At 57.4% G+C, this 26,473-nt stretch overlaps 1 protein-coding gene across 2 annotated transcripts in view; it reads left to right on the top strand.

Annotated features, from left to right (window-relative positions):
• The window catches only part of NECTIN1 (nectin cell adhesion molecule 1), an 84,729-nt gene that overhangs the window by 37,339 nt on the left and 20,917 nt on the right, over positions 1-26,473 (top strand). Inside the window, exons 2-6 of one of the 2 annotated variants that reach the window (XM_036887611.2) lie at positions 9,935-10,285; positions 10,788-11,090; positions 11,401-11,518; positions 12,979-13,130; positions 22,137-26,395. In XM_036887611.2, coding sequence (XP_036743506.1) covers positions 9,935-10,285; positions 10,788-11,090; positions 11,401-11,518; positions 12,979-13,130; positions 22,137-22,681 — 1,469 coding nt within the window. In that variant the 3' untranslated portion in view covers positions 22,682-26,395. Of the gene's footprint in view, positions 1-9,934; positions 10,286-10,787; positions 11,091-11,400; positions 11,519-12,978; positions 13,131-22,136; positions 26,396-26,473 lie in introns of those variants that run through there. The other variant, XM_057491153.1, reaches the window with a different exon arrangement.

Here is a 26,473-nt window from a genome sequence, read left to right as displayed (position 1 = left end):
TGTACACATGTGCCTCCTGAGGCCTCAAGGCTGCAACAACTTGCGAGGCTGCAACCAGGCCGCCTGCATTAAAAGGAAAGACAGAGGACAGCCAGGCTCAGGGTGAGAAGAACAAATGGCAAAACTTAATGACTTTAATATGAAAGAATTTGCCACTAATTAAGCACAAACACTCCTAATGCAGTGAACACATGTTGTGGATTTCACTCAAGCAGGAACCAAATGAGGTGAAAATCCTCCCGAAATGATGGCAGTTTACCGGTCCAAGGAAGACACTGCCCGACCTCGTTTCTGCTCTTAGAAACACAGCCCCGTTGTCTCCGCAGCTGCCCTTCCTCCCTATTCAAGGCTTCCCATGGCAGACACTTCCCCCGTGTGTCCCCTACCTGTATCTCTTCCCCTGGCGCCCCCTGCGCCCTGCTCTTCTGTCCTCTGAGGATGCCCCAAGGCATGAATGCCACGCCATCACTCATGTTCCGACACCAAACAGCAGTTGGGTCCAAACTCCCTGGAACCTCCTGTTCTGTCCACTTGCCTTCCCCATAAACACACGCCCCAACTGCCCCTCGTCCTACAGAGGCGAAAGCAGGCTCTACAGACAGAAAGGCCCACGCCTCTACTCTGAGCCACCTCTGGGCCCTCTGCCCTGGGACAGATCAGGACAAGTCCCCGCTGGAGCACCTGGCAACCCTGTTCCCTACTCCTCTCCTACAACCCAGCGTGCTCCAGCCCTGCAGCACATCCATCGTGCATTCTAGCATCCCCGCCTGGGCTTCACACCCCTTCCTCTCGGCCAGCAGCCTTCGCTGTAGGCAGTTTCCCCCCGCAAGCAATATCTGGCCATGTCTGGAGATGGTTGGGTACTACTGGCATGGAGTGGGTAGAGGAAAAGCCTACAGTAGCCAGGACAGCCCCAGCACATCACTACTAGGCCCTAAATGTCACCAGTGCTGAGGCTGGGACCTCTGGGAAAGTGGCCTTATCAGAGCAGAGACCTGACCAAGACCACTCGGGTTGGCAGAGCCAGGGTGGAAACCAGCTTACCGAGTTCCTGAATGGCTTCCTTCCCTGAGACTGTAACAGTAGTAGCAGTGAGATAACCGCTCGTGCAGTCTGGCAATGTGCCAAGCGCTGTGCGAAGAGTTTATATGAGTTGTCTGATTTAATCCTCAAATCACCCCTAGGAAGTTACCGTACGTAACGGCCCCATTGCATACGGTAGAAACCTGGAGCACAGTGAGGCTGACGCAGTGTGCCTGTCACCAGCTAGTAGGTAGCAGGCACAAGCCCAGGGCTATCTGAATTCAAAGTCAGCGCAGTGCTTACCTACGAATTGTTTACACGGCCCCACAGGCTCCTCTTAACTCCTTCCCTGTTGGTCTCCCACCCAACCTTTTCCTCTTAAAATGAGCTTCCCTGAAGCAGGCACCATGTGCCACCTGATGCCTTCCCCTCCCCACAGGCCCAGCCCCCAGCATTGTTGCGAGCGGCCACATAGGCCGGACAGGGCACGGGCAGAGCCGGGCACTGAGGTGACCCAACAGGCCCCTCCTGGTAGAGGCAGATGGGGAGACTGCCACTTCCAAACCCGTGGTGAGCGTCAGCACAGAACCCACGGGGCTCTGACCGTGCGTGGCAACCTGTGCTTCTCAAAGGTTCTCCTGGGGAGGCCTGGGGAATTCTCCCTCTGCTTTCTCAGCAACCCCCAGCCTCTCCCACCCCCATGCTAGCCTTCCGAAGAGGCTACTGCCTACACTCCCTAAGATGTGTCATTGAAAGCCCACCCTCATTGAGGGGAATCCAGGCTGCCGCGGTGTCTGCTGTGAGACGGAGTCATTTGCTGCAGAGGGTGGGCAGAGGGCTGGTTGGCTGCAGAGATGGCACCTGTCTGAATTCGGGCCTTAGAGCCAGGAGGTTCCAGGTCATCAAGGCCTCAGAAGGCCAGACCAGGAGAAGCTCAAGCTATGTTGGGAGGGGCAAGGAGCTGGGGAGCACGCAGGCTTTGCAGCACTAAGTGAGACCTGGGAGCAGGACCTCGGGCCTGCAGCTTGCTTGAGTGAGAAGACTGTTTTGTACCATATGGTCTGGAAGTGAGGAAGGAAGTGGGGCTGGGTGCTAGAAACTGGGGCACAGGAGAGAGGAAAGGAAGCAAGACGAGGAAAGTGGGAAGCAAAGCAAAGGATGTGGGCTGGGCAAGAGCGCAGGCAAACCAAAGCCATTGGGGCTGTAGCTTCCTGGTTTCAGTCAAGGAGGAGATTCAGGCCCTGCCCCACTTTCTGTCTGTGCAGGCACGAGGCTTCACCTCCTATCACCGTCCCCCTGCCTGCCTGCAAACACTGTGCTCTGTTCTATCTAGGAGCCTGTCCCTTGGCTAACGTGCAGTTCCCAGGAGGCTGAAGTCAGACCTGAGAAACGGTTAACCCTGGGCCCGAGATTCCAACTGTCTCACAGCCTTCTCCACCCACTTGGGGCCCCCATATGCTTACTGTAGGCCAGGCACCAGGCTGACTTTTCCGCACAGTAGGGGAGGTGCTATGACTTGTGTGTGCTTAGGTGCTGGGGTCCTCAGCGGGCTGGAACACCTCACTGAGGGGGTGGGGTGTGGTGGGTCAGGGTTTCCTAGAAAGTTCTCAAAAGTTAAGGCTAAGGGGGCTCTCTTGTCCCCTCCTGGCGTGAGCCAGGAGCTCTGTCCTCTCACTTTCTCTCTAAATAAAAGCCTCTGCCTTGCTCTCTTAAAAAAAAAAAAAAAAGTTAAGGCTAAGGTCACTCAGGAAGGGTGAAGAGCACTGGGGCGGGTAACACGGTGTGCATTTTTAGGGGCAGGGGGAACAACATGGTAGGGAATTGATGGTATTGTTCCATTTGGCAGCAGACAGCAGGGAGAGGAGGTGGCTGGAGGCAGGGGTGCCCAAGATGAGTCCAAAGGGACTTCGGCCTTGATCCTGAGGGCTGCAGGATGGCTTTTCAAATGGGTTCTATTTTAGGCAGTGGAGAATGGGGTAGAGGGGGGGAGCCTGGAGACAGCAGTGTGTGGACCTGGCACCATACTGCAGGAGACGAAGTGACAGGTGACTGGAGATGAGGTGAGAGGTGATCGTGACCTGCCCCTGGGGCAAGGCTTGGGGAGAAAAAGGGGACAGGGTGGGAGGGAGGGTGGTGGGTGCCAAGGTTCAAGAGAAAGGGGGTGGGATTTACTTAACTGAGGTCCAGTCCCAGCCCAGGAGTTTTGAGGGAGTGAGGAAGTGAGACTGCCGGAAGCAGGGGAAGGGGCTGGGCTGGTGAGAGGGGGCGTGGGAGGAGCCTGGGTGGGTGTGGGGAGGGAGAACAGGACGAACCCCAAAGCATTTAGGAGCGAGCCTCGGCTGCACTGGGGACCGTGCGGCTGTGGAAGAGCCCCTCGCGCCCCACTCTCCATGTGGATCCTGGTGACACTTATCCTGGGAGGTCTTCCTGGAGGAGCTGGGCCACTCAGTAGAGGAGCGTCCAAGGCTGATCCAGGGAAGGTGTAGAGCTGGGCAGGTGACGTCCAGGGCACAGCCCTCCGGGCTCAGCGAGTCCAACACTCATTTACAGAAAACAGCACTGAGGCCAGAGAGGGGCCGCCCCACCTGAGGCCATGCAGAAGGTGACCAAGCCGGGGGACCAGAGCCTGCCGTCCCAGCTCTAGAGGACCCGTCCTGCCCCCCTCCTGCCCCGAGGAAAGGGAGCAGGATGAGCAGCTGGGGGAGAACCAAGCGGTGGAGCCCGAGGCCTAGAGATGGAGAGGGGCAGGCCCAGGCCCCCTGCTCCTGGGTGCCAAGGGAGACTCAGGCTGCTCGGGACCCTGGGCCTTGGCCGTGGGCAGCCGGCATGGCATGGGCCGGGGGAGAGCATTCGGGGTGGCCCTGGTCCCCATGGGGAAAGGCAAAGCCCAGCTCCCTGATTCACCCTGCTCCCCGACCTGTCCTGCTAGGTTTCAGCGAGCGATGGGACTTTGCCAGAGCATCACCCCCGCCACCCCCGCCCCAGGCTTCCACACTTCCCCAGGAACAGTGCCAGCCCAGCCTGTCTGGGAGATCCTGGGCTCCCATTCCGGCTCCTTTTTGGGGCTTTGCTCAGGCTGCCGCACCCCCTCCTCTCCCACGCACTGTGCTCACCTGCCCGAGGCGCCCAGCGCCAGCCCCACAGCCCATCATTAACCAACCCCGTGGGGGGGGGGCGTGGAGGCGGAGGGGGGGTGGGCACCAGCAAGAGGGAAACACAGGCCGTTTGGGTGGTCCCACATGAGGGGCAGAGGCGCCTGGGGTTGGGCAGTAGCAATTAGCTGCTGACTGTGTGGTTATGGAATGTTATCGCCTCTGCCCGCACGGTGGATGTGGAGGAGCCTCAAGGCCCCTGGACGCCTGGAACTGTCCCAGTAGGCACTGCCCCCAGAGAGAGAGTCCTTCAGGGCCCACTCACCCCAGGCTAGTGCCCCTGCCCCGCAGGAGGCAGGGGAAGCACGGGTGCTGGGCTAGCAGTGGCCTGGGGCAGGGGCACTCAGCCCAGGTGCAGCCCCAGTGAGGGGTGGCTAGGGTGCAGGGACAGGCACTGGCTCGGCTGCCACTTCTTTGTTTCCTCACTGAGCCCTCTGTCCTGGGTCACCCCTGACCCCATCCTGGGAGCAGAATGTGGGGCCTGGAGATGCTGCCCTTGGGGAGCTCCCAGATAATAGGGAACTGTGCCTGGGACACAGATACGAGACAGGACAAGTTCAAAGGGCTTCCATGAGAGCCCTGCTCATGTGCATTCTTGCTGGCAGGACGACTGGGTCCAAGCGACGCTTATTGGCAAGACCGTCCCAGAGGAAGGGATCCTAGAAAGGAGAAGCCCTCCTGATCTCACCCTCTCCCTCCCTGTGCCCCAGCTGAACCAGCTTGGCGTCAGGAAGGGAGGAGCTGGCCAGTTCTGGGATTGGCATCTGGGGAAGGAGCTGTGCTGGGAGCAGGGAACCTACTACCTTGAGGTCACTGTGCTGACTCAGCAGGGTTTCGGCAGGAGGCCCTCCTCCGCCCCCCACCCCCGCGGGTGAGTGAGTCATTCCCACTTACCACTTAGCTGGTTTCTCACTCTCACCGGATGTCCTCTTCCTTTCTGCAGGTTCCGGGAGCAGTGGGGCATGGGGTGGGGGAAGGGGGTGCATCCCTGGGAAGCCCCGGAGATGGATCCCAAAGGATCTGGGTTTCAGAGAGGCCCTTGTTGGGGAGCCCAGCAACGCTGCCCCAGTGTGCTCCCAATTTCCTCCAGGTCAGGCTTGCCTTTCTGCCCACCTGAGGGCACTCAGGCAGAGTCACAGGAAGGGAATGGAGGACAGAAGAGGGGGCCCAGGCCCAGCCAGGGAGAGAGGGGTCTGAGCTTTTGAAGGGCGGGAAGGGAAAACGCTTGAGATGGGTATAGAGAGCAGAGCTCCCCGCCGCTCTGAGCCACACCCCGCTGCGTGGGAACCTGCGGCCCCAGCCCGGGATTAGCTCCACAGCAGGCAAGGCAGGCGGGCAGGACCCTGGGGAGCAGGTTTGTCCGCCACCACTGAGGCGCCTTTGTGTTTTGTTGCTGAGCTCGGGCTTTTGCAGGTCCATGACGTCTCAGGGGGCCGGCATGACGCCTGCCTCGTGGGCTCAGCACTTCTGGGAAGCCATGAAAGCAGCCTAAACAGCCCAACGCCGGCTCTGGTGGGGAAACCGAGAGGCCTGCACACAGGCCGGAGGGCCTGGGCCCCATGCCCTGCAGCTCATGGGGTAGTCAGGGAGAATCTACGCGGTGCTGGAGGTTAGGGAAAGAAAAGCTCATGCTTCAATATCCCCGGGATGCGAGGACCTCTGCTCAGGGCACCAATTCCCAGGGATCTCTCCACCCTTCACTCCCCACCTCTCCGGTTCCTTCCTGCTCTGCTCGTAGCATCCTCCTGCGGGTGCCCCCAACCTGGGCTCCCAAAGTCCCTGTTTCTGACCTGACTCATGACCCCTAGCCACTGCGGTCCAGCTGGGACTCCAGCCCTGGCCCCAGGCCCATGACCCACTTCCTACAGAGCCCGGCGCCCGCTGTACTATAACCGGCATTCGCTCCATGTCTCAAAAGGAGCAACAGAGGCACCGAGGTCACATCCCGGGAGGGACGCCACCCAGAAGGAGGCCCTGGAGAGTGAGCCTGACAACCTGAGTCTGTTTCTGTGGCGGAGTAGGAAGAGCACCGGGCTGGGGGCTGCTGTTCTGTGCCCCTGAGTAAATGCCCGCTCTGCACCCTGGTCTCCATCTTTGTAAGATGATGGTTTGCATAGTCCGCTGAGCTCCAATATTCTACCATTTTAGTGACCATGAATCCCACATCCGGGACAGCCTCCACCTCTCATGTAAGAGAGAACCTGAGGGGAAGGAGAGGCAGTGCCTTCCATGGACCAGGCCTAACCAACTAGGGAACCAGAGAGAGCCTGCAGGGTACTCACCCTCCAAGTCCTGGACCCCACCAGCATCAGCCATGACATGATCAACTCAAACCAAGGCCTAGCCTGCTCCTTCGCTCTCCCACAGGGATTTGCAGTCTGCTGGGAGCTGGGGGAATGCACAACTAGAAACATACTAGGCCCACATGCCGGGAAACAGAAAATAAAGGGGCACAAATTCATGTTATATGCAGTTGGGATATGAATAGAGGGATGGGATGTAGAGGTAGGAAGGGATGAGAGTCAGGAAGGGCTTCCTGGAAGAGGGGGCCTAGGAGCACCCAGTACAATGCCTACTACTGATAAGTGCTCAATAAATGTTTGTGAAATGAAGTTCCGGGAAGGGAGGCCTACTGCTTCATGAATGGGTGATGGTGGTGGTGACGGTATTGATACAATGGTGGTAATCATCATCTGATGATGGCGGTGATGGCGATGAGTGCAGCTAACAGTTTTGGAGCCTTTGATTTTGTGCTAAGGGCTCTTTCTAACTTTCACAAGTACTCATTTGATTCTTACAGTTTATGGGGTAGGTATTATTCCAATTATTCTCAGTGCAAACAAAGCACAGAAAGGCTAAGTCATTTTACCCAAGGTTGCACAGCTTGTAAGTGACCGAGGGAGCGTGCAAACCCACTCCATCTGGCTCTTCACAAACCTCCTCCCCATACTGCCTGAAAGGAATGGCGACAGAATAGCCCTTCAGAGGGTGGGAGGAGTTTGGGCAACACAGGGGAGACCCGTGGATCAGTTTTAGGGTGGTCAGAGCTGGAGGGCTTGGTAACGCTTGGACCAGCTGAGAAGAGAGACTGTGTGGTCTGCAAAGGCCCCCCCCCTTCCCTGCTCCCAGGCCTTCCAGAGGAGGCTTCCGGTCCCTCTCTTCCTGCACAGAGGAGGACCCTGTTCCTGGGGGCCTGCGTCCACCCAGCCCTTTCTCTTCCTTTGCAGTGGCGAGCCCTGCTCCCCATTCACTATGGTATTCTGAGTGAGAGCAGCCTCAACCCAAAACAGACTGGGGACGGGGAGGGCCACCTCTGCCTGGTGAGGCACTGATGGCTGGGAGGGGCTTCTGGGGTGCCTGAGCCACACTCAGCACCCCACCCTCACCCTGTGCCCAGGCCACCATCAGCAGCCTCCCCTCCTGCACTCAGAGCTCTGAAGGGTGAGGTCACTGCTGAAGACGCAGCGAATGAATGTCAGCCTGTGTACCAGGTGCTGAACCCTGCCTGTCCCCACACCTGCAGGGGGATGAGGAGAGAAGGGGTCATGGCAGGCTTGGGGGGTTGTGTCCCACTCTAGGCCCCATCATGCCCTGGCACCAGTCCCAAGATGGTTCCTGGTGCCCACACCCATACACTCCCCCAGCCTGGGGCCCAAGCCCTCCCAACCGGCTTTTCCTGTTCCTGGCTTTGTGCAGTGAAAGTTCCCCAATTATACCCACATTATCTCAGCAGCTGGGCAGCTTCCAGCAGACTTTGGGGTGGGGGAGGGAGCACCCATATATCCTGCTGGGAGGACCTAGGGCTTAGCTGCTTGCCAGGTGGCCAGTCAGCAGGAGCAATGGGCTGCCTGGCCCACTGACCTCACCATGGGCCTGAGTCTGGGGTGGGGCCACAGCTGGGCAGGGCTGCCATTCAGGGAATTGGACGTTAGGGCCAGAAGAGACCACTGAGACTGGGAACTTCAGCCTGTTCCCTTCTAGAGGAAGAAAATAGGGCTTGGGGGTAAGAAACCGCAAGGGGACAGCTGGGGTGGGGACGGGGGCTACCCCAGGTAGGCCTTGAAAGGCTGTGTGGATGTGAATGGGCATCGAGAAGGGGGAGCACCAGGGGGAGCTTTCAGTGCATGGTGAGGGCCTGGCTTGCAGAGGCCAAAGATATATTTATTCAGCAAACATTTATTGAGAACCTACTGTGTGCCAAGCACAGGGCACACCTCACTGACCGTGGCCTTCGGAGCCCTCAGAGGAGTGTGCCCTGCCTGCAGGGCCTGGCATTGATATCATTGATGTTCTCATAGTGACCGAGTGAGGTAAGGTTGCAAGGACATGAAGTAAATGTCCTTCAACAAATGAAGGGCCAATGACAGCTTGGGAACGAACTCAGGCCAAGAGAGGTGCAGACGCCCGCTGGAGGGGATGCTGAGCCAAGGTCAGGGTCAAGGGGAAACTCAAACCAAAGCCATTCCACATGGAATAAAATTATCCCTGGGAAGACTAGAGGGAATCCATTCACTCATTCCATGCCAACCCTCCCTCCTTCTGGCAAATCTCTACTCTCACAAATTCCATTGCAGTTTGTCTGGCACAAATATTTACTGATCACCTACTGTGTGCCAGGTGCTTGGCTGGGCAGTGGAAAAGGCACAGACCCTGCTTCTGGATCTTTCCAAAGGAGGTGGCCTAAGTGGGAGAGCCGTAGGTGGAAAAGGAGAAGGGCCTTCTAGGGCCTTCCAAGTAGCTGCATGAGCAAGAGCCTAGAAGTGCTGCGTTGGTAGGCTCTGTGCTCTTCGAGGGCTGGGACTGAATCACTTATTGATATGACTCAAGTGCTGATAATAAACTCAGCAAAAGGTAGTCAAATAAATGAAAGGAGGGAGGGAGGGAGGGAACACAAAATGTGGCACGTTCTGAGAAGGGGCTGCCCAGTCTGACACGGTCGGGAGGCATCGTGTATGCAGAGATGTGTATGAAAAGGCAGGGCCCAGGCAGCGAGGATGTGAAATGCCAAGCTAGGGCACTGAGACTTGACTGCGAAGAGAGCTAGGAGCCAGAGGAGGCCGGATCTTGTGCAGCGCCTGCTTCTCTCTGCCTGGCTGGGTGAGGGTCCGTGCCAGGGCACCCCAGGACACAGGGACTCCGCCATGAGGGAGGAGATAGTGGGGTGGTCATGATGAAAGCCACTGTGGGCCCTGTAGGCAGCGCTTCCTGCCTCCTGACACACCTTCTCATCCATCATACCGCCTGGTTCTCCTACCGACCCCATTAGAGGACTGGATTATCCGCCCCATTTATCAGACTAGGGAACCGAGGCCCAGAAAGGTGAAGCAGCTGGTGGCGTCTCTTAAAAAGCAGCACATTCAACCCTCCTCATCAAAAATGAGGGTGTGGACATCCATTTGCTGCCATGGAAATACTGATAATTTATCACTAAGTGAAAAGGCAGCTTATGGAGCCTTATGTGTGGTATGATGCTGATTTTGTAAAAAAAAAAAAAGGTTTCATAGATTATATAAAGAATAAAAGAGGTTGTTTCCTACAAGCTTATCAGTAATACTGCAGAGTGGTGGAATCACGGACTGTTGTCGTTTTCTTCTTGGTATATTTCACTGTTGCTCAAAGGGTTTTTATCACAAGCAATTATTATTTTGATAATCAGAATAAAAACAAGAATGACTGCTAGAAAAGGAAAACCCTGTGCACAGGAAGTTTGGGTGGGGGTGTGCCTGTCACTGACCACCCCGGCCTTCTCCCTCGCCCAGGCGCGCACACCCAGGTGGTCCAGGTGAACGACTCCATGTACGGTTTCATCGGCACGGATGTGGTGCTGCACTGCAGCTTTGCCAACCCACTGCCCGGCGTGAAGATCACCCAGGTCACATGGCAGAAGGCCACCAATGGCTCCAAACAGAACGTGGCCATCTACAACCCAGCCATGGGCGTCTCTGTGCTGGCGCCCTACCGCGAGCGCGTGGAGTTCCTGCGGCCCTCCTTCACGGACGGCACCATCCGCCTCTCCCGCCTGGAGCTGGAGGATGAGGGCGTCTACATCTGCGAGTTCGCCACCTTCCCTGCCGGCAACCGAGAGAGCCAGCTCAATCTCACCGTGATGGGTAAGCGGGCCTGACCCCTTGCTCCCTGCTGGTGTGAGGTCTGTGGCCTGGGGGCTCGGCCATCCTATGTGGGCCTCAGTGGCCCCAGACGTCCTCCGTGGGTGGGCCTGCTCCCCAAGCTCCAGTCCTGGTGCTTCCAGCAAGGCTGTCCACAGTTGTCTGGGGACTGGGGTCGAGACCTTAGCTGAGGATTGGTGTTCAGGTTGAAACCCCACCATGGGGCACTTTGTGGGTGGCTGGGAAGCAGAGGAAAAAGCCACTCGAGCCACTTGCCTTGGGCACACCAAGACGCCATAAAGGCCTCCGCTTGACAAAAGGTGATACAAATAATAGAGCAGGAAGAACAGAGGTTAGACGCACAGAAGCTCCTGTGAGAAGTGCTGGGAGGGGCTTTGGGGAAGCACAGCTGAGAGGGAGGCCCAGCTGGGACGTACTCTCCTGGGCCGGGGCGTCTCTGACGAGGCAGTAGAGCCAGTCCCATGCGCTTTCTGGTTCCCTGCAGCCAAACCCACCAGCTGGATAGAGGGCACCCAGGCAGTGCTGCGGGCCAAGAAGGGGCAGGATGACAAGGTCCTGGTGGCCACCTGCACCTCAGCCAATGGGAAGCCTCCCAGTGTGGTGTCCTGGGAAACGCGGCTGAAGGGCGAGGCGGAGTACCAGGAGATCCGGAACCCCAATGGCACCGTGACCGTCATCAGCCGCTACCGCCTCGTGCCCAGCCGGGAGGCCCACCAGCAGTCCCTAGCCTGCGTCGTCAACTACCACACGGACCGCTTCCGGGAGAGCCTCACCCTCAATGTGCAGTGTGAGCGGGGCAGCCCGCGGAGGGCCTCGGGGTGGGCCCACTGCCCCTCCACACCCGCCCCTCTTCCCCTGCTCTGTCCTCCCCTCTTCTCTTCCTGCCTTCTCCTTTGCTCCTCCTTTCTCTGCTTCTCCATTCCCCTGCCGCTTCTGCTTGTAGGATCTGCAATCTCCACCCTCCTCTTCACGCTTCCCCCTCTTCCAGCTGTTTCCATGTCACTGTCCCTTCCGTCCCTTCCCTGCCTGAGGCTCCTGCGCCCCAAGTCCTGCTCTCCTGGCCTCACCCTTTTCAAACATTATCCCTTGACCCACAGATGAACCCGAGGTGACCATCGAGGGGTTTGATGGGAACTGGTACCTGCAGCGGATGGATGTGAGGCTCACGTGCAAAGCTGATGCTAACCCCCCAGCCACCGAGTACCACTGGACCACGTAAGTGATGTGGAGCCGGCCAGTCACCTTGCAAGGTACCTTGCTGGCCACAGGGAAGCCCACCCACCCCACCTCCAGGAGCCTTAGCCAAGGAGGAAATTAGAGTCTAGACTCAGGTTTCCCAGTGAGAAGGGGAAGTGCGGTGAGAGACCCCCAAAATACACCCTCTTGTTAACAGCATCAGGGCCAGTGGGACAAACCATTCCAGCAAGGGGCTTCCCGCACAATCCGCCATCCTTCTTCTCCCTAATAAAGAATTTTGCCCTTTTCTTTGGTGATTCAGTCTGAGTCACTCCCACCCCAGAATATTTATTTTTATCAAGGTGTCTGTCCCAGGGAGCTGCCTTTCTGGAGCACCCCAGATCTCCCTTTGTTCCTATTCCTCCTCTCCAGCACCCCCAGATCCTCAAGGGAGGAGGCACAGTCAGCCCAGAAGGCCTGTGTTCATAGAGCACTGGCCCCACGTCCCATCATCCCGTTCTTGGCCTCATGGTTTTGGGGCTTGTCCTTCAAACGGTCCAGTCTCCCCGCCTAGCCATCTCTGAGCCAGGGTTCTTCCCAGAGAAGAGGGGGATGGAACACACAGAAAGGCCATGGAGAGAAGCAAGAAGGTCGACTTGGGTGGCTAAGAGATGGCTGCCCAGATTGTCTACACCCTCTCCCAGGGTGTGCAGGGCCCTGGCAGGCCCTGGCTATTTAGATTTAGAACCCTCCTCTTAGAACCAGCAGTGCTGCTAAAGGTGGGAGTGGGCAGGGCCTGCTAGCCAGTTTCAGCCCCCCGGACCAAGGAGCCGCAAGGTCCAGCAGATTAATAGCTTTGTGGCACCAGGGATCAGGAGGAAGGAAGAAGGTCCTCTATATTCAGGAAACTTCGAGGCTGCTCCCAACATGCAAAAACCTGTGAAATGCCCACCAGGAGAGATAGTGAAGTGGAACGCAGTCACAAATGTGGGTCACAATACATTACCTGAGTAGCTTGTTAAAATACAGATTTCCAGGCCATGGGTCCAATGGTTCAGCTTTAATAGATCTGGCGTTAGGACTCAGACCTCCGTATTACTAACCAGCTACCCAGGAAGCCAAGGACCAACTACCAGGGACCCACGAGTCATAGAAAGAGCACTGTGCCAGAGTCCAAAGATCTGTCCAGAGCTCTTCTTCTGTCGCTGACTAGCTGTGTTTCCTTGGCCTCGAACCCCAAGTTCCTCATCTGTTGGGTGGGACCAGTATCTACCTGTCTCGTCCACATTTCAGTGCTGCATTGATCAAATGTGAAGTGCTGAACAATAACCAACTGCCAGATGCGAGAGATTGTGGTCGTTACTCTTTTCCTCCTTCCAAGACAGACCCTGCCTGTCCTCTCAGCAAAAAGGCTGTGGTCTTGGAGTCAGGCGGGTGACCGGGGCAGCTTCCTCTGGCTGGAGAGTCCCAAGCCTCTGCTATGTCCTTCATCCCGGCAGGCTGAACGGCTCTCTCCCCAAGGGCGTGGAGGCCCAGAACAGAACCCTCTTCTTCAGGGGACCTATCAACTACAGCCTGGCCGGGACCTACGTCTGCGAGGCCACCAACTCCATCGGCACCCGCTCGGGCCAGGTGGAGGTCAATGTCACAGGTAGCAAGCTGCACCCTTCCCTGCCCCTCGCCACCCACTGCTTCCTCTGCTGCCACGTCCCCCACCTTTAGGTCGTTTCACTGTAGGGAGTCCGTCTCCTTGTCCTGCCTCCTGGTTCTCCCCGGAGCTCTGGCCATTGGTCTTATTTTGCTTTTCTCTTTCCTCTGTTAAGCCGTGTGTGAGATGGGAGGCCCCCCAGTCAGAAGGAAGCAGGAGGGGGCTCCCTGAGGGAAAGGTAAATGCTGTTTACGGCAGTGCTGTGGGGGAGGGGAGTAGGAGTTAGAGCCCACTGACTGTGGGATGATGGCTTCGTGGGGGTGACTGCAGGAGCCCCCCTCCAAGCCCTATTCCCGCATTCAGGAAACCCATATGGGCTGGAGGGCAAGCTTACCTCAAGCAGGGATACTGGAGGGAAAGCCCGGATATGGCCCAAAGCCGTGGTGGGGTGTGTGCCGTGCTACGGAATTGCTATTTTTGCCTGCATCTTTCTCTCTGTCAGTGCAGACGTAAGGATGTTTCCAGCCACCTGAGCTCTCAGGGCAAAGGGAGCCCAGGGACTTAGGGTGTTCCAGGGGTGACATCACATGGGACCTGAAAGGAGCATGGGCTTTGGTGCCAGACAACTGGGACCCTGGACAAAGCCCCTGTAAAATGGGGGTGATGCAGTGTGCCTTGAAGGCTTGTTGTCAGAATTTACGTAATGTGGGCCAGGTACCTAGGCAGACCAGTCTGCCAATAAATGGCCCATGCTCTGTGATTATTATCTTGACCTCTATCATTACCTATATCAACGAAAGGATCAAAATGAGCCAACAGAGGAGTAAATTGCCATCACAACTTTACAACCAGAAGAGGGAGTGTCTTTAACATTGGTACCTGAGCTAGTTGCAGGGTGAGAAAGGGGCAGAAAGAACCTCGTAGGACAGGAAGTAGTGGCACACTGCTGCCTAGCTGGGCCGTAAGTGACATCAGAGGTGCATGTCATGCACAGGGAGTGACCCGAGGGAGTTGGAGATGGTTACCTGGCTCCAGGTGCAGGGCTTGGACATGCCTGAGGAGTCCTTAGCTCTGAACCTATGTCTCACAAATGGGGGCCCTCATTGAAGGGTACATTCAAAGCACAGCTGCAGAAGAGCAGCCCAAAGCTGTCCAGGGGCTACACCTACCTGTCCTTGAGGCCATTCTGTCACCTCTCACCAGGGGCAAGAGGGAGGGTGATGTCACTTCTCATTTGCTATTTTCTTTGACTCCCTGGCCTTAGCTCTCTGAGCAGTTAAGATAGTAGAACTGTGAGAGGTGGTGCCTGGGAAAGCTGAGGCAGCCCTCCAAGGCCAGGGTTTGGGGGTTCCCATAGGTTGGCCAGGATGGGAGGGCCTGAGCCACACACAGAAAGTTTGAGCAAAGCTCAGTAAAAGCCTCATAGGTGTCTGAGCTCTGACCCTGGCGCCCCGGGGCAGACAAGGATGAGGAGCATTCATAGGGAGCAGGACCACCCTGCAGGGGAGCATGTCATATGAGCGACAGGACAGACCTGGCCTGAGTGTGTTCACTTGCTGCGTCTTCCTGACTCTGTGCCCTTCAGCAAGTCCTTCACTTCTCTGAGTTTCAGCTTCCTAGTCTGTGATATGGAGATAATCATACTTAGCTCAGCTTATGTTCACACCAAATCTGTATCCCACTGCCTGGCACAAGAGGGTGATACCTCCCCTGATGGTGGACCACCTTCAGCACCAAGGCTTTTCCTGGGCACTGCTGACTGGAAAATCAGGGGAGGAGCCCAAGAAACCCAGGACCCACAGCCTCCCATTCATTCTGCTTCCCAACAGGAGTGGACTGGCCAGAGGCCCTGATAGACTTACAGGGCTGCGTGGTGCTGCCCAGCCCCAAGAGGCAGGGCTCGGACGAGAAAGTCAGGGCCTCCTCGTCCCCAAGGTCAAGAGGATGCAGGGTGATTGTGGGGCAGGGCTGCTGACTGGGCAGTCACACCAGGCCCAGGGGCAAGGGGGAAGGGAAGGAGGCCCTTCCCCAGCCCAGGCCACAGAAAAGAGAGAACAGGAAGGATGAGAAACCGCTGTGGAAACCACCTCCGGTGGGGGGAAGGTGGGTAATAGCTGCAGTGGTGCCCTCCGCGGGATCCGGGCTGAGGCCACCCAGGGCTCCAGCTGGAAGAGGCACATGGCACGTCCTCCCGTGCTCCCCGGAAGTACAGAGTGGACAGGGGTGGTAACAAAAGACACACGCATAGCCACATGGGAGGTGAGAAGGGCCTTGGATGAGGGCACTTTTTTTGACAGCCCCGTTAGGCAGAAGCCAGGGAAGTGTGAAGCTCACTGAATCATCAATGGCCCAGGAGCTGCTTAGCTGGCCATCCTGTGGGAATGTTTCAGCCCCCTCCGGAGGGCTCAGCCCACAGCCTGAGCCTGTTCCAAGCTGTTTGTTCTTGTGCTTATGGGAAGCTTCTGAGCCAACCCCACCAGCCTCCACCCCACCTCAGCAGGGGCCTGTCGCGTCCTCTGGGGGCCCAGCGGAGGGTCACAACCATGCCCTGCGCTCCAAGCACCACTGGTCTAGAGGGAATGCATGAGCGAGATGGATAAGTGGAAATTTAATTTTTCATTCTGGCCGTCCGTCCGGGTGATAGCTTTGCCCTGGGCACATCTGGAGAGGGAACCAAAGAGCAGAGCAGCTGGGGCAGGGCCGGGGGAGGCACACAGCAGGTTGCGTGCTGAGGACACACGCGTGTGCAGGGCCACTGTGCTGCCTGCACAGACACACTTTGGCACAGGCTTCACGGGGTCCCAGACCCTGGAGGAGGTGACACTTGAGTTGTCCCTGTGAGGAGGCGAGGGCAGTGATGGAGGTCGGGGTTCCCAGGCAGGGAAGCATGTGGGAAGGAAATGGCTGGAGCGGAGGGGGCAGGAATGGAGGAGCAGGGCTTTCTGTCTATTGGCAAAGGGGAGCCCCCGAAGGGCTCTCGGCAGACACACAGTGGGGCGAGGCGGGTGGTTTAGACTGAGCATTTGGGAGGCTGTGTGGGCGGACCAGGTTAGAGGCTATACAATGAGGGTTTCCCTAGTGGGGAACAACAGGCCTCGGCTGTGGCTGTGGGATGGTAGAGTGGAGGGGGCATACTCGCCAGAATCTGTGTGCACGTTTCCATGGGGTCCAGGACCCTCGGAGAAGCCCATTTCTGAGGCACTCAGGCCAGAGAGCAATTTCATGGGTTGGCCCAGCTGTCACAAAACAAACCACGGAGATACCCCCTCTTCCCTGGGGTAATACTGAGGGTGGAGGGGTGCCCAAGGAATGGCCGAAGAGGCCAAATGAGATAGCATTTGTCCCTGGGACCGGGGACTGCAGGAGGAGAGCGTCCAGGCCACTCCCAGGAGTCAGGCAGAGAGGCCACCAGGACGCAGGGTGTCTGTCCCGATTCCCATTGCCAGTGAAGTCCCTGGCTCATCTGTCGGGAATGACCACTTGGGGTGAAGATAACGGGGTCTGCTCATTAAGCAGGGGTTCTTCAGACCACGGGTTGGTGGAGCTTCAAGGTCCATCTGGAAGGGAGGGTCTGTGTGAGCCTGACAGTGAGTGGGTGTGTGCCTCTGAGCGTGTAAGCGTGCACTGGCAAGCAGGTGAGTGCCTGTCTGCGTGCTGAGTGTGCAAACGCCAGCCGCAGCTGCGCTGTGGGCAAACGCACCCATCTCCAGGCTGGTAAACAGCAGAGCACTGGGGAGTCAGAGAGAAGGCAGCTGCATCCGCACCCCTGGGAGGATTCGGTTCTCCTCCAGCTTGACGAGGCCCTGCCTGGTGTCTGATGCACTGCACAGCTGCTGCAGCTGCAGGAGGAGGAAAAGGGCTTCCCAGAGTCTGGCCGCAGGCCTTCCCACCCTCCCTGCGGCGGCCCGCATTGCACGCTGGGAGGTGTAGTTCTCACAGCCTCCCGCCTAAGCTTCTGATGCCAGAGCATTTCCTGCCTGCCTGAGGAAGCACCAGGCGCTGGATTTAGAAGCAAGGTCAAACATTCTCTTTGATCCCAAACCTCCTCCAGATCCTAGATCCAGACTATAACCTTCATTTCACCTCAGATCCATCCAAAGCCCCCCTATCAGCCCACTTACCTCAGCCAGGAAACCCCGGCCCCAGAGGAATGCAGAGCTCTCACCTCCCCAGGGTCCTGGGCAGCCTGCGGTCCCAGCAGGGAAGCTGCAGCCCTTCAGGAATGGGGGCCAAGCTGTCCCCTTTGAAAGAGAATTTAAGGGAGGCCAGATGGGTCCCCACCAGCAAGCACAAATGACCCCGCCACCCAGCTCTTCTCTGCCCCTACCAGCTGCGGCCCTTGAGGCTCTGCTCCTGACACACAGATAGGAGCTGCTGGCTCAGTGTGAGGGACGGGGGTGGGGGGGTGCCCGATGCCATACCAGACAGCCATCTCTGCTTGCAAATGAGTTAGATCCCCATGTCTACCCTCTCTGCACTGTCACTTGGCATGTTCTCCCTGAGGTCTGCAGTGCTGGAAGGTCAGCTAGGCAAGCCTGGCCCTAAAGTCACCAAAATAACGAGGATTCCCTTAGGCCCCAAAAGATCCCCAAGGAAGAATAAACCTCCTTAGGACTTGGGGGGCAGGGGGAAGCGGAACAGAAGGCCCTACAGAGTCGTACCTCTAAAACATAGCCTTGCCTTTATAGAATTCATTTGACAAATATTCTCGAACTCCAGCCCTGTGTCAGACAGTCTGTGTGCCTGGGGATACATCGGTGAGCGAAACAAAGCCCCTGTCCGTATGGAGCTTATGGTTTAGCACAGGACACAGACCACAAACAACAGATAAAATATGCTTGAAAAAGTATGTAGTCATTTGGAAGGTGATATGGAGAAAAAAAGAAGAGCAGGATAAAGAGGCCACAAGTGCTGGGGGTGGGAGTTCGTGAGCCATAATTTTAAACAGGGTCATCAGGGAAGGCCTTGGTAAGGAGGTGATGTGGGCAAGCAGTTTGAGCCAAGCCCTGAAAGAGGTGAGAGAGTGACCATGGGACACCCGGAGGAAGAGCCTTCTGGGATGCAGAGCAGCCATTGCTAAGACCCGGTGTAGGCTTGGAAAGCAAGAGATGAAGCCAGAGGTGAGGGGCAGAGGCAGAGATCATGTGGAAGTATTTTAAGCGCTCCAGATTTAACAGGATCCCTGGCTACTGTGTTGACAATAGTCTACAGAGGAAACAGTGGCATCAGGGAAGCCATCTAGGCAGCTATTGCCAGAATCCAGGGAGAGGTGCTAGTGGCTTGGATCAGGGTGGTAGTGATGGAGATGTGAATTCAAATTTACAGACCGGTTTGGGATATAGCCACTCTCGTGAAACAGGTAATAAAGTAATCTCTACCGTACTGTGATTAGTGGAGTCCAAAAGATTCAATCTAGTCAAGTAAAATGTACGAAAGCTTTATTTCTCATTGGGTGTCTGCTGTCACAGAAAGCATGCAAGTAAATATAGCGGGACTTAGTGTGCACACGTGTAGCACACTGAATCGAGTCCATCCCAGATGTCATGAGGCTGCCACTTCCTCAGTCCCGCTCCTTGTGCCTACAAAAGAGAAGAATGTTAGCCATTTGAACATTGGCAGAAAGACCAGAGCCAATCGTGGTAGATCCTAATTTGCATTTAGTGCAAGGTGCTTTATCACAGGCTTTACTATAATGCGTCAGTACTTGGTTAGCAGAATGCAATTAGCTGCTGTTCATACCAGAATGAGAGGTGCAGACCATAAGTGCATAAAACCCTAGAGAAAATATAAATGTGAGCTGGAAAAGAGAAGACTGCGCACAGCAGGGACTAAGACCTGAAAGAGGCAGAAGGTCTTTCCTGACAAGGTAAACAGCCAAAGCAAAGGTTTGCAGTTAAGAATCAATTGTGCATAGCAAGAATGGTGAGTTGGCCAATCTCAAGATCAAGTTGCATGATGGAAGCTTTGAAGACCAGCCTGACGTGGTCCAGCAGGCAAGGGGGAAGTTGTTGCTAGTCTTTGAGAAAGGGAACAGCAGGGTCTACACAGTGAAAATTAACATGGCGACTGTGGATGGAGTGACAAAGGGGACTAAAACCCAGTGAAGGTGGAAGATTCAGGAATTTTCAACAGTAAACCTGGCATGAAGTAGTAAGATACTGAACAGGAAGAGTGAAGAAGACTTGATGACAGACTGTGGCCCAAGAGTCGAAGAAGGAAGAGCCAAAGATAAAGGAGGTGGGAGCTGGAAGAGCAGACAAGTGGTGGGAGCGTTCAGCGGAAAGGGTTTGGAGGGAAGATGGTGAGCGAGGTTGTGACCGATGAGTTTTGAGGTGGTGGAGAGAATTCCAAACGAGGATGTGCTAAAGGAGAGTTTTCAGCATGTATCCAAGTATTAGCCCTGTGAATGGCCCCTGAGTCAGGAAGGGTAGGGTTCATGCTCCGTTAGGCTGGGAAACACTGCACCCTACGTGTCCCTCTTATAGTTCACAGTGTGGGTTTGAGAAGACGAAGGGCTCTAATGCTTTGCCTAAACCAACATTTCCCCAAAGTGTCTGAGCCCAGTATTTTTGCTGATCCTCTCTGAGCCAATGGCTTGAGGTTCCGTGGGCCACAGGTTGAGAAGTACTGTCCCAGAGACCATCGCAGATAAAGTCCCAGAGTTGAGTGAGAGCTTCATCCCCAAGATGGTTTGGAGAGCCGGCAGGATAAAGGGACCTCATGACGCTGAGACCACGTCTGTCACTAGGAAAGAAAGCAAAGGAGCGTTAAGGGCTGAAGGTCCACGGACAGGGCTGCCAGCAGGCAGTTGGGAGCAGAGACAAGGCTCAGCCATGCAGGTGGAGGCAGACATTTGGAGAGGAAAGGCAAGAGTCAAGGAACTCTTGTTTTGGGACACTAGAGAAATGCGTCAGAAAGGACAGGCAGGTCCGTCCAACTGGATGCCTGCCTTATCCTCTCAGCCTCTCCAAGGCTTGTGCCATCCTTCAAGGCTTGGCTGAAGTCTTCTCCCCTCCAGGCAGCCTCCTGTACCTCCAGGCCACAGGGCTCTTCCCTGCGTTCCAGCCAGTGCCATGACATCGGCATGCTGCTTTGTCTGAGAGTCATTTGGTTCCCCACCTAGGCTATGAGTCCCCTGTGTTCTGTGACTAGCAACATAGGTGCTTGGGAGATGTTTGCCTATTAGCAGGACAGGGGGTGGGGACAGAGTGATCAGGCAGGTGAAGAGAGGAGGGAACACTCAGCAATGGACTGAGAATTGAAGAGGTAGCAGGCAGGTGGAAAGGATGGCAGAGCCTGGGAGCCTGCCAGCTGCTTCCTGGGCACCCTTTGTGGAGGCAGCACCCACCACGCAAAGCAGATGTGCAGCCCTTCCAAAGGCAGTGACAGATGGGATCTGGTGAAGCAGGAGAAGCTCAAGGTTACAGGGACACTGTTCTGGAAGCAGGCAGTGAGGACAAATATTCAATAAATATTTACTGGGCAGCCACTCAGTGACCTGCACTGAGGACACAGTGGTGACAGTGGGAGGCGGAGTCTTCAGGAGCTGTGCTTCTCTCTGGCCACTCCTGCACGTGGAGAGACCAGAACAGGAGCCTCTGGGTGGTCCCAGCTCAGCCACGTGACCACCAGCAAATCGCCTGCCTTCTCTGGGCCCCGTGTTTCATTAGCCCTTCCAGCCTGAACTCCTGGAAAGCCTTTCCTTTGCTTTCCCAGAATCTCTGCGTGCGCGCTCCCATTCACAGGCGGCTCCACCTCTGGGAGGAGGGGATGAGCCCCCAGGAGGAACAAGATGCCCATGGAGTGAGTGGTGCTGAATCAGGGCGTGAGCTGGCAGAAACGGACTCCCAGAGGCCAGAACACATGCCCAGACCAACCCTTTACCTTGGCCTCGAAAGAGGAGAGGCGAGGGCAGCCCTCCAGGCTTGCCCTGGACCTGCCCGCCAGCACCCCTGACCCAGGCCAGCTTTGGTCTCCGGTGCCCCCCTGTGGTGGTGCTGGGAACCGCCTCCCTCAGCCCCGCCTTGGGCCTCCTTTGGCCTCAAGCACGGCCCTAGGAGGAGAGCAGAGGCAGCGCTGTCCAGAACAGAGTAATACTCTGGGTCGGCCTCACAAAGAAAGTCACCCACCCAGCCTTCTCTCCCCTCCCACCTGCATCGTTTGTCTTTTCACCTTTCCTGCCGTCTCGCTTTCACTGTGTCCTCAGTGTGCACATAACACATCCACATAGTCACATCAGCACAGTCGAATGTGCTGGCCCTGACGAGGGTGTGTACCCAGGAACTGGCCTCATTGGCCTCTTGTGTACACTCAGCATCTCTGCTGCATGCCCACATGCTCTCACGCCCACTTACTGCACAGCCGTGCTGAGAGCGTCTTGCTCACAGCCCAGGCTGGCAGCACCCCCATCTCCCCACCTTGCCCTCAAGGGCCAGACCACAGCCAAGAACCACAGCCTTACTTTCTGGCACTCACGGGCATCCACGGGGCCAGCACCTGGGAACCCGTCCTTTTCCCTGTACACTGGGCGCAAATGAAATCAGGCGTGGGGCCCCCAGTCTGCTCCAGGCTCCGAGTTAGGAAGCCAGTGCGTGGTCCTGGGGCACAGGGACCAGCTGGCGTCGGGCAGTGGGGCAGTGGTGATGTTTTCACAAGCTTTATATGCAAGGGAAACAACGTTGCATCATTGGCTGGTGGCCTTGGACAGTTATTTAGCCTAAGCCTCTCGGGAGTTACATGGAAATCATAGCACACCTGCTCCATGGAGGGCTGCGATGGTGACTCGTCTAGCGGACACTGGGTCAGGCTGAGCTGGCGCCTGGGCCTCTGCGCACCACTCAGAGGCGACCTGGGCTGGCACCACATCCCGGGAGCAAGTTTGCACCGAGGCTCCGGGGCTTGGGACACCTCACCCCCAGGCCTTTCCCTCCCCTGCCTCCCCGCCACTCCCACCGACCCCCTAGGAGCAGACCCTGACTCTGTCCCCCTCCATCTCTTTCCCTCACCCAGAATTCCCCTACACCCCATCTCCTTCCGAGCACGGGCGGCGCACGGGGCCGGTGCCCACGGCCATCATTGGGGGCGTGGCGGGGAGCGTCCTGCTGGTGCTCATCGTGGTCGGCGGGATCGTGGTCGCCCTGCGCCGGCGCCGTCACACCTTCAAGGGCGACTACAGCACCAAGAAGCACGTGTACGGCAACGGCTACAGCAAGGCGGGCATCCCCCAGCACCACCCGCCCATGGCCCAGAACCTGCAGTACCCCGATGACTCGGACGACGAGAAGAAGGCCGGGCCCCTGGGCGGCAGCAGCTACGAGGAGGAGGAGGAGGAGGACGGCGGAGGGGGCGAGCGCAAGGCGGGCGGCCCCCACCCCAAGTACGACGAGGACGCCAAGCGGCCCTACTTCACGGTGGATGAGGCGGAGGCCCGTCAGGAGGGCTACGGGGACCGGACCCTGGGCTACCAGTACGACCCTGAGCAGCTAGACTTGGCCGAGAACATGGTTTCTCAGAACGACGGGTCTTTCATTTCCAAGAAGGAGTGGTACGTGTAGCCCCCCTCTCCAGAGGCTCTGTCTGCATCCCCTTCTCCCCAGCCCCACCCGCACGCCCCCTGCCCATGCCCCACCCACCCCCCCGCCCACTCCTCCAGGAGCTCGACAGAGACTCGGGAGCGGGGAGCCCAGGGCAGACGCCGCCTGGCTTTGTTTTGATTTCCTCTGGTCCCCAGGTCCCCAGCCCTCCCCGTGGTGGTGTGTTCACTGTGGCTTTGGTGTTGCTGTTCCCCACACCCCAGCCCCGACCCCTCCACCTGCCCCCTGTGCAGGGAGCCCTGTTCTGTCTTGTGTACCTGGGCCTGCTCCAGGGTCTGGGGAGCCAGCCCTCCCCCGCCCCCAACACTGGAATTTGTGTTCTCTCCATTGGGGGTGCAGAGCTGAAGGGGCTCTAAGGAGAGAAGCCCCCACCACCCCTGCCCCCAGATGCTGCTCCTCTTTTCCCAGGGAGAGGGAACCCGACACCCCCCACCATGGGCAGCCAGGAAGTTGGACCCCAAGTCTAGACAGTGTTACACTCAGCAGGTGGGCGGGGAGGGGCTTCTCCAAAGCATCCGGGCTGTCTTGTTCGTTCAGTGAATCGAGTTGAGGTCCCACCTGGGGCCTTGGGCAGTATGTTTTCCTGGTGAGGCTGGTTCTACATTTTTTTTCCTCATTGGCCTACAGAGAGTGAAGTTGGCCCAGCTCGGGTGTGTCTCCCCTTTGCCCCGGTCTGCCTTCCACCCAGTGGGACTCCAGGTGGGCTCCAGCCCACACTTCCCATATGCCTCTACCAACACATCCCCATACCTACGTGCACTCACGCCACTCATGTCTACCCTGTGCTCCCCCTGGGGTCACACGCCTTACCCAGGCTGGACACTGCCCAAGGCCTGCCCCTGTCCACTCCACCTCCACCCCCTCCCAGCTGAGGATAGGGGCAGCCTTCAGAAGCTTCTAGGAGAGCTGAGGCTGGGCCCCCCAGAGCCTCCAGCCCAGGTGCCGGCACCCTCAGGCTGCCTGTTAAGTGCTTCTCACAGCAGAGGAGTTTCTTGGATTTCTCCCTCATCTATTTCGTGCTAGCAACTCTTGATTCTCTTGGGGAGTCAGGGCTAGGATGCCAGAAGGAGATGCCTCCAGGAATTAGAGGTCCACAAGTACCGAGGTGGAGGGCGCTGGAGAAGGAAGGCCGCACGGCAGGAGCTCTGCAAACAGTCTGAGACTGAAGAGGGCAGGTAGCACCTCCCCCTCGAAGGCAGGTGCAGATGTTCTGGGCTTGCCAGAAAGTATGAGGGGCACGGGGTGGCCAGGGGTCCTGAGTCGGAGCTCCTGCTTGCCGCTCTCACCCCCTGCCCAGCTGTCCCTCAGTCTCTATTCTGGGAGGTGGTAACCTTGGAGAAGCTTCCCCTTTGAGTTGTAGATTCCCTCCCCAAACAGGGCTCTGGGTTCCTGTCAGTCGCCCAGGACTCGGTCTTCCCATGTGTAAGTGGGGGAAGGCCCCCCCAGCCCTCAGTCCCCCAGCTCAAAGTGCCTCAGTTCCTCCATCTGCCTACCCCAGTCCCCCCGGAACTCGAGATGGGAAAAGCCCTGGGATGGGAGAAGCAGGGTCCTGCCTGCCCAGTAGGATCCAGTTAACTCAGCCCAGGCTGTCGGGGGCTCCATGGGATGACAAGCATCTGGGGGGCAGGGAGGCAGAGCACTGTGTGCCCCATGAGCACTGGCCTACCCTGACACAGGCTTCCCAAGGGAGTCCAGCCCCTGCCCTCCTGCCCCCTCCCGGTGCTGCTATTGAAGCCCAGCGGCTCCACCTCTGCCCCGGCAGCCCCGGGCCCATCAGCCAGGCGCCCCTCACCCAGCACCCCCTGCCCTAGCCCCAGCCCAGGCTGCCCAGTAGCCACGTAGCAGAAGTCTGAAGCCATGCCAGCCCTGGGGCGGTTCTCTCCTCTTGGTACTGGGAGTACTGGACGGGATGGAACTGGGGTGGGAAATTCTGGGATCTTTCTAGTCGCAGGGCAGTGGGGGTGGGGGGGAGCAGAGGGGGAGGGGTGGATGTGGAGGAACTGGGCTGCTTCTCGCAGCAGTATTAGTGTCCCCCCAGGGCAGAGGACCTTTTCCATGTGACAGCACTGCCCCATCCCACCCCATGCCACTCTGGCTCCTCTGCTTGGTGCCCGTGCCCCAGACAGGAGGAAGTCCTAGGGGCCTGCCTGGTAGAGGCATCCACTGTCCCCTTGAAACCTTAAGACTGAAAGGACTCCTCCTGTGTCTCCCTTACCCTGCACTGCCACCCCATCCTCAGTATGTGATGGACTTATGAGGCCCCTGGGCCGAGCCAAAGCACTGAGTCCCCCTAAGATACCTTCATGCCCCCCCCAAGCAAAGCACAAATTGTGGGGTCCCTGCCACATGCATGGGTCATGTGGGAGATCCCTGCCTTGCTGGGAGCCCAGCAGCAGCAACCCAAGGAGAGCAACTGACCCCCAGGGCCAAGAGCAGGCATGAGGCAGGGGTTGGCACTTGGGCCTAGAAGATGGGGTTTTCTGTGCCCTGAGTTTGTGGGAAGGAGGGCACTGCTGCTGGGCCCACACACACAGCCAGCCGGCCAAGGGGAGGCCTGGCCCAGTAGAGAGACGCACACATTTTGCTTCTCTTCCATGCTCCCAACCTGAGCTGAGCTTCTGCCCTTACTGGAAATGAAATAAACTTGGTATGAGTGGTGCCAAGGCCTCCCCAGTTAGCCTCCTGCCTCTTGTTGCCCTCCGTGCCCTTGCCTCCCACTCCCCGTATAGCCCCCTTCCTTAAGATTTTGGTATTGTTCTAATGTGTAGCAGAACCGTCTGCGTCCCCTTGTATCAGAAGCACCCGAAAAGCAGCAGCTGAAATCAGTCATCCCAGGCACCTTGGGCCCAGGACATGGGCACGCGGGGGGCACACATGCCTCCGACAGACCCAAGCACAGGCGGCCCTGCCCAAGCGTACACGCACATGCACAGACATGCAGAGGAATGGGCTGGTCCTGCTGAAAGCCCTCAAAGAGAAACTGATGTCCCAGAGCTCAGGCCACAGAGAGACTCACAGGGGCCCCGTTTCCTGGGCATGTGCCCCCTCTGCCAACCCCTTCCCATGTGCCCAAGTCACTGGTGCAATAATTTTCCTGCCATCCTCCAAGCAGAGGAACCAGGAATCGTGTTAGCTGGATGTGGGCAGCTCGCCTGGGAGCAGGGGCGTGCGTGCCGCGGGCCTCCGGGGCACCAGGCATAGACCTGCAAAGCCTGGCTGCCTCCGGTAAGCCTCTGCTAGGTGGGTGCACCGGGTGGGCGCACCGGGCGTCCTGGTGCAGGCAGTGAGGGCTGCTGGGCCTCCCAGTGGTAAGGCCAGAGGAGCCCTGCCCCCAGGCCTGCTGTGCTTCCGACTCCTGCTGTGGGGAACAGCAGAATTCTTGGCCGAAAAAAATGGTTTCCTTTTTTTGTATAAATGGAAACAAAATCCAGGAGAAGCTGCCACCCCTCACCTGTGTGATGTGCTCCCTTCGCTTCAGTTTCTTTGTCACCATTTTTGTCTCTAGTCCCGGGGACGGCCCAGCAGATTCTCCTGGTTCTGACCCAGGGGGTGTTTGCCTCACCCCCTTTTACTTGTATAAAAAAAAAAAACAAAAAACAAACAAACAATGATGGATTGAAAAGTGTACTGAGGAAAAAAAATGTACTTTTTTATAAATAAAGTGTTTAAAACAACCTGGTTGCCTCAGTCGCTCCTCCCCTCCCCCGCGGTGACCGTGCTTCTCCCACAGCCGTGGGGACGGGGCCCAAAGGG

The sequence above is a fragment of the Manis pentadactyla genome, chromosome 13 (assembly GCF_030020395.1).
Source record: "Manis pentadactyla isolate mManPen7 chromosome 13, mManPen7.hap1, whole genome shotgun sequence".
NCBI classification, from domain to species: Eukaryota; Metazoa; Chordata; class Mammalia; order Pholidota; family Manidae; genus Manis; species Manis pentadactyla.
This window is presented reverse-complemented; position numbering and strand designations above follow the sequence as displayed.